The sequence below is a fragment of the Haliotis rufescens genome, unplaced genomic scaffold, assembly GCF_023055435.1.
Source record: "Haliotis rufescens isolate VD_foot unplaced genomic scaffold, xgHalRufe1.0.p SCAF_120, whole genome shotgun sequence".
Taxonomy (NCBI): Eukaryota; Metazoa; Mollusca; class Gastropoda; order Lepetellida; family Haliotidae; genus Haliotis; species Haliotis rufescens.
In genome coordinates this window covers 80,001-92,626 of record NW_025963803.1, presented here as the reverse complement: position 1 = coordinate 92,626, position 12,626 = coordinate 80,001, and the positions used below count along the sequence as shown (strand labels likewise).

General features: G+C 44.9%; 1 protein-coding gene across 1 annotated transcript in view; it reads right to left on the bottom strand.

Annotated features, from left to right (window-relative positions):
- The window catches only part of LOC124115437 (fibroblast growth factor receptor 3-like), a 53,805-nt gene that overhangs the window by 24,015 nt on the left and 17,164 nt on the right, over window positions 1-12,626 (bottom strand). The window contains exons 4-9 of the mRNA XM_048393890.1: window positions 11,893-12,062; window positions 8,036-8,197; window positions 6,839-7,645; window positions 5,485-5,566; window positions 2,177-2,373; window positions 302-448 (exon numbers count right to left, since the gene is read on the bottom strand). Coding sequence (XP_048249847.1) covers window positions 302-448; window positions 2,177-2,373; window positions 5,485-5,566; window positions 6,839-7,645; window positions 8,036-8,197; window positions 11,893-12,062 — 1,565 coding nt within the window. The remainder of the gene's footprint in view (window positions 1-301; window positions 449-2,176; window positions 2,374-5,484; window positions 5,567-6,838; window positions 7,646-8,035; window positions 8,198-11,892; window positions 12,063-12,626) is intronic.

Here is a 12,626-nt window from a genome sequence, read left to right as displayed (position 1 = left end):
GCAATATTCCAGCTATATAACGGCGGTCTGTGTAAAAATCGAGTGTGGATTAGACAATCCAGTGAACGACATCATGAGCATCAATCCACGCAAATGGGATACATGAAGCACGTCAGCGATCCTGACCACCCGATCCCGTTCTGACCCGTATCTTTGCGGCTTCTATGTCTGGACATTATTGTCATATATGAAATGTATTCATTATGTTTGGGTAATAACTTGAGCTGACAGATAGCAATAGTGATAGGGCTGCTAATTTGTCCCCCCATAAGTATATATCAATATCATGTATGAGATTTACCGTTATCTATAGGAACATAGTTGATGTACCACGTGATGTTGGGGTTGCGCTGCCTGTTGTCACTCCATCGGGCGTGACATGTAAATCTGGCACTGCTGCCTGCCATCACAACTACAGGAGTTGGTTTCTTCACCCATAGGTAGTCAGCTGCCACAGAATACGAAAGGAGGTGTCATTACCACTGGGGCAAAAGTCCCCAAACCTCTGAAGATTCAGTTCACGACAATATATATAGAATCTCACCCGAGTGTCTTTTGATATCAAATATATCAACACGAGTTGATAAGAGTGTAAAAACTACGAGTGTTGTATATATATCAAAAGACACTCGGGTGAGATTTTATTTATCATCTAACATCATTCTTCCACCTTTTTCAGTTTGTAGACAGTAATAAGCAGTGTCTTAAGTGTAAAAAGGGCTGCTAACAGCTTCGGTAGAACCATTAGTGATGTAATTTGATTGTGACGTCATGTAACAATGACGTCACAATGGTCTGCAAAGCATTGTGATGCAATTTCTTTACCGCGGTATCTACAATGTAGAAATCGCTTGATCTCATCCAAGCGATATCTTCTGTGGGAGTCAGTTTTGGATGATAAATGAACACATGTTCAAAAATATACTCAGTGTTGCAAGCGTCAGAAATTGTGTTAGGGAATTGTAGGGAATTAGACGGTTGATGATGGCAACCCACATAACACATACGGTCATTGACCTGTAACAATGGAGGGATGTAAATTAGATGCAGCTCAATACGACCTTTCCAGCCTCACTGTTACTCCATACATGATTAATGCCACGTTTTCAGTATATCAGTTATATCATTGTGTATCTTCGTAATGTGTGTACGTGTGTCTGAGTCTGTGTGTTTATGTGTGTACCTACACGTGTGAATCTGTATGTATACGTGTGCCTGTGTATGTGTATGTGCATATGTATGTTTGTGTCTACATGTGTGTATGTGCATCTGTGTATGCATGTTTGTATGCGTGTATGTGTGTGTATGTGTTTATGTGTGCGCACGCGTGCTTGTGTGTGTGCATGTGTGTGCGTGCGCGCGTGTGTGTGTTTGTGTGCGTATGTACATGTGTGTGTGCGCGTGCTTGTGTGTGTGCATATGTGTGTGTGTGTGTGCATGTGTGTGTGTGTGTGTGTGCGTGTGCGTGTGCGTGTGCGTGTGCGTGTGCGTGCGTGCGTGCGCGTGTGTGTGTGTGTGCATGTGAAGAGGGGGTGGGACACTTATAGTTAGCCCAAAACGGATCATAATAATTGAGGTCAATCTGGGATTCGAACCTTCTGGTTGCATATTGCACGACGAGCAGCGACTACCTTAGCGACATCACATGTACGGCGAAACAAATACACTATCTAACAAACTTCTACATCTTCTAGTACTTTTTTGGGGTTGAGTCCAATCCGGGTTTCGAGCCCACACTCCCAGACTGAGGCACCTAATCGCCAGCACACAAAGCCGGCGATCTAAACCACTCAGCCACCGATGCTTCCACAAAAATGAAGGTCCGGCAACTGGCAGTCTAGATCACATACTTTGTGTACCCCTCTGACAAGTGTAAATTGGCAGGCTCCCATTGCCTAAAGCTGTGAACACACAATGCCATTTAGAAAGTGGTCAAATGTAACAAATGTCACATTTTGGAGAACTCTTTCTTAATAAAGTACAGATTCTAGTACCTTTTTGGGTTGAGTCCCATCTGGGATTCGAGCCCATGCTCCAAGAGTGAGGCACCTAATCGCTAACAAAAATAACTTTTCATCGCTTTGGGAGCCGTTTACACTTGTCACAGTTACATTTGACCACTTGTGTATTCAAAGACCGTATCCACAAAACTGATGTAATGTTTATTGAGACTTACCCTGGATGACTATCGCTATTGTCTTGGAGTCTGTGGGACGACTTGAGTTGTGACAGGTACAGGTGTAATTTCCTGAATTATTGTGGTCAGCCTTTGAAATGACCAGTCTTCTTTGGTATGTGTCCGAACTAGAATTCATGTTCTTCGTTTTTGTTTTCGGAAATGTCCATGAAACAGTCGGATGTCCTTTATCTGTCCTGTGACAAGTAAGTGACAAGTTTGTAACACCGTGATTCTGTGTATGTGTCAGAGTGGTATTCGTACATAGACATGGTGCTTTATGATTGAAGGGACGTGATGTGAGAGGGGGAATGTTGTTTTACGTCACGTTCAATATTATTGCACTTATATTGTGTGGGTGTGTGCGTGTGCGTGTGCGTGTGCGTGTGCGTGTGCCTTTGCGTGTGATGATTGTAATAGTCCGATCTCGTCCGACATTTTTACATTGACCACTGAGATACCATGCCGAGGTTTAACATGGCTACAGTGTACTGACTCTGAAGAGATCAGTCCTTGTTTGTCACATTAATGCCGAGCGCGAGGCAGGGAAACAACGACAATCATATGTCAGCATATGACCATCCAGTGATTGACATCATAAGCATCGATACACGCAATTGGGATACGATGATATGCATCAACCAAGTCAGCGAGCCTGACCACCCGATCCCGTTAGTCGCCTCTCACGACAAGCACAGTCACCTTTTACGGCAAGCATGGGTTGCTGAAGACCTATTCTACCCCGGATCTTCACGGGTACATTGAATAGGATGAAACATGCATCACTATTTCTTGAAGTTCCAACAAATCAACCGTCCGCCCGGAGAGCAGAAGTTTCGTGGTTTGATCCCCGGCCCCGTCCTACCAAAAGACGTTAAAAGATGGTACTTGTTGTAACCCTATCTGGCGCTCGGCATTAAGGGGCCAAAACAAGGACTGGTCGGCTCGGAGTCAGTTTACTGTGTCTGCGTGGGGTATTCATGTTAAACTGCGGCATGGTATCTCAGTGAGCAAGCGCTATAAATCGGCATCAGTCCGGACTAGTACAAGCAGCCACACGCGTGCAAGTCGTTATATGCGCTCTCCAACATAAGAAACGCATATATAGATATTTAGTAAATTTATAGTACCTAATAAAGTAGAAATAATTAAGTAATATCATAGATACAAATATGAAAGTTTGGAGCTCAAAAGTCATATGTTGTCGTTGTACAAAGGCATTGAAAACTGTTCATTGTCATGTCACATAAGGCCACAAAGTGGCGCTGAACTCGGCATCTTGTGTGACCGCCCCGGGCAGCAATCACAGCTCTGCATCTCCGCGGCACTGACTGGAAAAGTGTACCAATTCTGTCCTGCGGAATTCTGCGCCATTCTACTTCTAAAGTGTTGGCCGTGTGTGGGAGTGTATGTGGCGTGTTCTGACGTTGACGCACACGTCGATCGAGTTCATCCCAGAGGTGTTCGATTGGGTTGAGATCTTGAGATCTCGACGGCCAGGGCAAGTCGTTGATGTTGGCATTATGAAGGTAGTCTACCGTGACACGAGCTGTGTGTGGTGGAGCGTTGTCCTGTTGAAACCGCTCCCTCTGGCTGTCAATGATTGGAAGAAGGTGAGGTTGAAGAATTTGATTCAGGTAGCGATTTTCTGTCACATTTTCCTGAACCACAACCAAGTCAGATCTCGTGGTGTAGGATATGGCCCCGCACACCAAGACACTACCGCCACCGCAATTGTCGAATTCGAGTACACAATGTGGGGCAAAACGCGCATTTCGACGACGATAAACACGTTGTCTTTCATCTGGCCCGTGAAGAGGAAATCGTTAATCATCGCTAAACCACGTCTCAATTTTCTCAAATTCCAAGGCTGTAAGGTTTTGCCCCAACGCAAGCGGCGCTGTCGATGGATCTGTTGCAAAACAGGGACTATAACTGGTCTTCTGGGTCGGATTCCAGCCTCGCGAAGATGGTTCCTGACAGTCTGATCCAATATCCTCCTCAAAGCAGGGATGCGTCCTGTGGCACTATAGCGATCCGGTTCGGGGTGGTAACTCTTGGTCGGCCGGTTCTCGGACGGTCTGCAGTGGAATTGAACTGTGTGTATCAGTCCCAAAGGCGGCAAATGGTGCTGTAGTGGACGTTGAAGTGGCATGCAACAGAAGACAGATTCCCCTCTTTGGATACGTCCTATGACGATGTTCCGATCAGCAGCGCTGAGTCTCGGCATTTTCGAACATGAAAACCGTTGACTTTTGAATGACAAATTATTGGCTTATGCTTGCCGTTTTATAGCCACTACCAAGAGTTACGAATGCCAATACTTGCACGTACATTTTGCCTTACTGTTTTCCTCCATTTTTGAACAAGTGTGAAAACAAAGCCGTTTAAGACGTTGTAAATCGACAACGTTTGCGTTTTGTCGCACCGTTTGTCGAATATCAGACAACCACCATTTTCCGATAACATACATCCAATTTATATACCGGATTTTTTTGTGTAGTCAGGTTCAATGAACTACATACTACCTGTGCGTTTCTTTTTTTGAAGAGTGTAAGTGCAATAATCTTGGACGCGACGTTAAACCCAATTTCACGTCACATCATGTATGAGGCTGACTTAACCTATCAACGTATTACCCTACATTGCTTTAGGTTCCTGACAACTTCAGGTAAACCTTGTAATCAGCTCATCTTCCAAGCCCAGGTTTTAAAGCGGTTCTTTTCCAAATCTGGATTTGAAATAGATCACTTCCAAACCTGTTTTGAGCTTTTATATTTCAATACTTTTGGTTTTACAATTAACGTTTAATAAACGTGCCTCTTGATGTGAACACAATTCAAAAGTCACACTTTTCTTTTTACATGAATCGAACCTGTTTTGTTACCCACCGTTTTCCCACTGAGCTACCGAGGCAGGTGATAAGCAGTTGTTAAATGTATCATGTCATGACTCCAGCTAGTCCATGCTGCACGTTGGTCTTCTCTCGTCTTTTTATACCGCAACAGGCCGTATTGTTTCACTAGAAGGTATTTCAATGTTTTCTTATTTTTTTCTGGTATTGCTTGGATTTAGACGGTTCATAAGTTGGATAAAACACGCCTCCTCGGTTTTGGTTGAAAATGTAAAACCTTGAGCTCGGGAAAAGCCCGAGGTTCGAAGACATTTTCAATCAAATCCCCGGTTGCGTGTTTATTCCTACACTTTCTAACTGTTGGCGATTTAACGATGGCTCCTCTACTGGTGTTATTGCTATCACGCTGTGGGACAAAAAACAGTAATAAAACAATATAGTTATAGCTACTCACTGTCCGTTGCACAAGCACTCGATCGTCACATTATCCCCGTAGGTATAGTTCTGTGGTTTGGTGACCATGATTGTTTCAAGACCTGACATGCAAAAGGTGCAAAGACTATTTTTGTTATGGTTATACAAATGTTTGTTTGTTTGTTGTTTAACGCCGCACTCAGCAATATTCCAGCTTTATGATGGTGGTCTGTAAATAATTGAACCTGGACCAGACAATCCAGTGATTGACGTCATGAGCATCTATCCACGCAATTGGGATCGATGACATGCATCAACCAAGTCAGCGAGCCTGACCACCCGATCCCGTTAGTCGCCTCTTACGACAAGCATAGTCGCCTTTCACGGCAAGCATGGGTTGCCTATTCTTCCCCGGATCTTTACGGGCCGGTTTTACATATGACACAATTGCAGCTTCCGCTGATAGGTTTCTACGACTGATGGCAATGATATGCCCTTCAACAATAGGTAACATTACATAAACAAACTATACATGACACGTCCAAAATTTCAGTTCTGGAAACCCATTTGTCCAGAAACTCTAGTCTAAGGTACTCACACAATTCAACATGCTGTTTTCAACAGTATATGCATACTAAGGATGAAACAATAAAATACAATTGTTTCGATAACTCAAAATTCAAACTACATGTATGTCGCCCACGGGCCTGCCCATGGCCCAACAATAGCCCATGGCCCAACAATAGCCAATGGACGAGAATATTTTCCTTCAAAATTGCTGTTTTGTTTTGCAAATACATAAAGGTGTGTCTACAAGTATCATGACACACAATTCAACTCCTTTTAATTAAATTCAGCTAAGTAATAGTGATATATGTGTATGAAGTATAACGTAACAGTGAAACGATAAAATATTTCGTTTTGTAATCATTTAAGTGACAACCAAATAAACGGTTTGTACATAATTTGGCCCACATTGGTCAATTGCCTCTGGTTAGTGGGGGCGCGGGTGGCCCATTTATCACAGGCGCCGCGATTGGCTGTGCAGAGTTTTGTCCCTTGAACACTTCAGAAACCTATGACTGTGGGTTTAAATCCCAGTTCGCCCCGATTATGTTTCTAGGTTTGTCAGCACCATACCCGTGCTTGTGGGTTTCACCGAAGTGGTAATCGTCTGAGACTTGCATCACTTCGGGATTTCCTCCCACATTAAGCTGACACACCGTATTACTGGACTAATGTTAAAAGCAGCGTTAAATCCAACTCACTCACTCACTCTGATTAGTGATAGGCGGGGATTACATGTCATTAGCCTTGTCATAGACAGTCTCTCATTACGTAAACCATACGGAAGTGTTATCACCCAAAGCAGTTTCCTTGATACGACATCTTACCTCTGGTTTGAGTGGACTGCCGTCCAGCTGTTTGTGTAGGTTTGACAGTAGACATGTTTATTTCAGAACTGTGAACACCAGCTGTTTGTGTAGGTTTGACAGCAGACATGTATATTTCAGAACTGTGAACACTTGCTGTTTGTGTAGGTTTGACAGTAGACATGTATATTTCAGAACTGTGAACACCAGCTGTTTGTTTAGGTTTGACAGCAGACATGTATATTTCAGAACTGTGAACACTTGCTGTTTGTGTAGGTTTGACAGTAGACATGTATATTTCAGAACTGTGAACACCAGGTGTTTGTGTAGGTTTGACAGCAGACATGTATATTTCAGAACTGTGAACACTTGCTGTTTGTGTAGGTTTGACAGTAGACATGTATATTTCAATACTGTGAACACTAGCTGTTAGTGTAGGTTTCACAGTAGACATGTATATTTCAGGACTTTGAACACCAGCTGTTTGTGTAGGTTTGACAGCAGACATGTATATTTCAGGACTTTGAACACTAGCTGTTTGTGTAGGTTTGACAGTAGACATGTATATTTCAGGATTCAGAGCACCAGCTGTTTGTATGGATGTTGCAATTGAATCGAAAGCTACAGAATTGTTCGATGTGGTGACGTTCTTGCCTGCGTTAGAAGTGTTAGTAGCATTGGAATGTGTCTGTCCATTGTGTGACTGACCGTCCACTGTCAGGTAAGTAGTGTATTTTAATGTTGGAGCAATGATGATGTTTGTAAACTTAATAGTGCAGGAATAATTGCCAACATCAAGGCTGTCCAAATTCAAAATATGGAGGTTTCCTACATGAAAAATAGAAATAGGAAAGCTATACTAGCGCATGTAACTATATATATGTACATACAAGCCAGTTCAAATTGAACGGTGGTTAATTGATATAAAGTTCGAGTAAGCAACACGATCTAATACTGTATTCATTTTCAATCTAGTTCCAAATTTAAATTACAACGGGTCAAATTGTGAGATTAAGGCAATCAATACCTTCTAGATTAATCCGAATCATTAATATATATATATATATATAAAACAGCCTTACAAATGTGTTCAGCAATTGTAAATCATAATGCAAGAGCCGTAATCGGGATGACCTTGCTGAAAATCTCATATTTTACCAGGAGCGTCAAGGAAGTGACAGGGACCGTCAAGGAAGTGAAACACTTTTGCAGACTTACCATTTACGTCAATGTAGTGTTTATCGCTGACTGACACATTGTGTCCATTCTTCATCCACGTGTACGTTCTCCATGTGACTTGTACTTCATCCACCGTAGGACATGATATTTCAGCGTAGCCACCAGGGTGAATCTCCGTAACCAGGTTTAACCCATGTGGGACTATTAAACATTTTTACATATGTTTACTGATATTGCGTGACGATTTTCAAAGTGTTGAGATTAAATATTTCGCACAGCTGCGTGATTGATCGATTGTTTGTTTATGGTTTTTAACGCCGCACTCCAGCTATATGACGGCGGTCTGTAAATAATCGAGCCTGGACCAGACAATCGAGTGATTGACATCATGAGCAACGATCTATGCAATTGGGATATGATGACATGCTTCAACCAAGTCAGCGAGCCTTGGCCCCCGATCAAGCATTGGTTGTTGAAGACCAGTCGCCTCTCACGACCAACATTGGTTGCTGAAGACCAGTCGCCTCTCACGACCAGCATTGGTTGCTGAAGACCAGTGGCCTCTCACGACCAGCATTGGTTGCTGAAGACCACTCGCCTCTCACGACCAACATTGGTTGCTGAAGACCAGTCGCCTCCCACGACCAGCATTGGTTGCTGAAGACCTGTCGCCTCTCATGACCAACATTGGTTGCTGAAGACCACTCGCCTCTCACGACCAGCATTGGTTGCTGAAGACCAGTCGATCAGCATTGGTTGCTGAAGACCAGTCGCCTCTCACGACCAACATTGGTTGCTGAAGACCAGTCGCCTCTCATGACCAGCATTGGTTGCTGAAGACCAGTCGCCTCTCACGACCAACATTGGTTGCTGAAGACCAGTCGCCTCTCACGACCAGCATTGGTAGCTGAAGACCAGTCGCCCCTCATGACCAACATTGGTTGCTGAAGACAACTCGCCTCCCACGACCAGCATTGGTTGCTGAAGACCAGTCGCCTCTCACGACCAGCATTGATTGCTGAAGACCAGTCGCCTCTCATGACCAGCATTGGTTGCTGAAGACCAGTCGTCTCTCACGACCAGCATTGGTTGCTGAAGACCTGTCGCCTCTCACGACCAGCATTGGTTGCTGAAGACCACTCGCCTCTCACGACCAACATTGGTTGCTGAAGACCTGTCGCCTCTCACGACCAGCATTGGTTGCTGAAGACCAGTCGCCTCTCACGACCAGCATTGGTTGCTGAAGACCACTCGCCTCTCACGACCAGCATTGGTTGCTGAAGACCACTCGCCTCTCACGACCAACATTGGTTGCTGAAGACCTGTCGCCTCTCACCACCAGCATTGGTTGCTGAAGACCTGTCGCCTCTCACGACCAGCATTGGTTGCTGAAGACCTGTCGCCTCTCACGACCAGCATTGGTTGCTGAAGACCAGTCGATCAGCATTGGTTGCTGAAGACCTGTCGCCTCTCACGACCAGCATTGGTTGCTGAAGACCAGTCGCCTCTCACGACCAGCATTGGTTGCTGAAGACCAGTCGCCTCTCACGACCAGCATTGGTTGCTGAAGACCAGTCGCCTCTCACGACCAGCATTGGTTGCTGAAGACCAGTCGCCTCTCACGACCAACATTGGTTGCTGAAGACCAGTCGCCTCTCACGACCAGCATTGGTTGCTGAAGACCAGTCGCCTCTCACGACCAACATTGGTTGCTGAAGACCAGTCGCCTCTCACGACCAGCATTGGTAGCTGAAGACCAGTCGCCCCTCATGACCAACATTGGTTGCTGAAGACCAGTCGCCTCCCACGACCAGCATTGGTTGCTGAAGACCACTCGCCTCTCACGACCAGCATTGGTTGCTGAAGACCAGTCGCCTCTCACGACCAGCATTGGTTGCTGAAGACCAGTCGTCTCTCACGACCAGCATTGGTTGCTGAAGACCTGTCGCCTCTCACGACCAGCATTGGTTGCTGAAGACCACTCGCCTCTCACGACCAACATTGGTTGCTGAAGACCAGTCGCCTCTCACGACCAGCATTGGTTGCTGAAGACCAGTCGCCTCTCACGACCAGCATTGGTTGCTGAAGACCACTCGCCTCTCACGACCAGCATTGGTTGCTGAAGACCACTCGCCTCTCACGACCAACATTGGTTGCTGAAGACCTGTCGCCTCTCACGACCAGCATTGGTTGCTGAAGACCTGTCGCCTCTCACGACCAGCATTGGTTGCTGAAGACCAGTCGATCAGCATTGGTTGCTGAAGACCTGTCGCCTCTCACGACCAGCATTGGTTGCTGAAGACCTGTCGCCTCTCACGACCAGCATTGGTTGCTGAAGACCAGTCGCCTCTCACGACCAGCATTGGTTGCTGAAGACCAGTCGCCTCTCACGACCAACATTGGTTGCTGAAGACCAGTCGCCTCTCACGACCAGCATTGGTTGCTGAAGACCACTCGCCTCTCACGACCAGCATTGGTTGCTGAATACCACTGCTAACCCTTACACACTGTTGAAGTACACATCATCGTTAAGATCCGGGATAGAATGGGTCTTCAGCAACCCATGCTTGCCGTAAAAGGCGACTATGCTTGTCGTAAGAGGCGACTAACGGGATCGGGTGGTCAGGCTCGCTGACTTGGTTGATGCATGTCATCGTATCCCATGACGTCAATCAGTGGATTGTCTGGTCTAGAGTCAATTTTTTACAGACCGCCGTCATATAGCTGGAATGCGGCTTTTAACAACAAACAAACAAAACACATCATCGTGGAATATTCACGAGGCTTATATGTTTCATATTATGCCTCCACTTTGATTACCTCCCTTTGGTTTTGAGACCACTGTAAATCTAACAGAAGTGGATACGAGTGGACCAGTCATCAAAGCGCCACTTAACTGCGTCCTCAAAACGTGCATGCAACCTGTGATCGTGGATTTCATCCAAATATTCGCTCTGATTATGTTAGGTTTGTCAGCACCATGCTCGTGACTGAACTTGTTTCATGGTTGATTGCAACAGTGTAAATTATTGCTCGGGTCTTGTCTTGCCGAATACATGGGTGACCCAGTCATCTGATGCGCCGCAATTTGCTGTGCCTGCCAGAAAGCTATGATTGTAGGTTCGAATCCCGGATCAGACACTGACTTTATGGAAACGATTGGTGACGTTGTTACTCACAAGTACTCTCGGGTAGTCACCCACATGTCTGACGGTGTTGTTAATATACTCGAATAGTCATCCACATGTCTGACGGTGATGTTAATATACTCGAATAATCACCAACATGTCTGACAGTGATGTTAATATACTCGAACAGTCACCAACATGTCTGACAGTGATGTTAATATACTCGAATAGTCACCAACATGTCTGCCGGTGAGGTTAATATATTCGGGTGCTCAACCACATGTCTGACGATGATGTTAATATACTCGGGTACTCACCCACATGTCTTACAGTGATGTTAATATACTTGGGTACTCACCCACATGTCTGACGGTGATGTTAATATACTCGGGTACTCACCCACATGTCTGACGGTGATGTTAATATACTCGGGTACTCACCCACATGTCTGACGGTGATGTTAATATACTCGAATAGTCACCAACAAGTCTAACGGTGATGTTAATATACTCGGATAGGCACCCACATGTCTGACAGTGATGTTAATATACTCGGGTACTCACCCACATGTCTGACGGTGATGTTAATATACTCGTGTACTCACCCACATGTCTGACGGTGATGTTAATATACTCGGGGACTCACCCATATGTCTGACGGTGATGTTAATATACTCGGGTACTCACCCACATGTCTGACAGTGATGTTAATATACTCGGGTACTCACCCACATGTCTGACGGTGATGTTAATATACTCGGGTACTCACCCACATGTTTGACGGTGATGTTATCAGATCTAGCAATGCCGTACGTGTTGTTGGCTTCACACTGGTAAACGCCTTCTCCAACTTCGAATTTCAACTTAAGACTCTCTAGGCCTGACAACAGAATGTGGGAGCTGGTCTGTAGTGGGGCGTTATCCTTCCATAGTCGAATCCTGCTCAAAACAAACCATAATACTCCTAGTACAGAAATAATTTTGATTCAGCGATGTTTCTTTATTATTTACAGATTGAAATTAAAAATACAGAAAATGGGGTTTAGGTGATCATGGCACAGTCAGGCTGGTTAGGAACGTCATCAGCTAAGGGCCCTTGTCCCCTCTACACGCAACCAAGACAGCGAATTGTCAACACCCCCCCCCCCCCCCCCCCCCAGCACTTTTGGGAGAATGTTAAGACTCCCAAACACTGCCTCCTTCTACATTACACAGATTATCAGAAGTCCTGTCCCCCTGGCAACAAACCCGGGTACTTTCCCAATGTCAGTCAACAGATTTGGTACCAAGTTTGGAACTTATTGCAACAGAATTTGTTTCACCACAATGTATTTCTACAAGGACCCGAAAACAACATACTAAAAGTCTCAAGCAACCCCAGTTTGGGAAATATGTTTAATTTGCACATGACCACCAATTATCAATATATCTTCCATATTTCAGATTAGGTTCAATGTTTTCATAAAAACTGAAAAAAGCATGTATTGTTTTCCGAAATAGCCG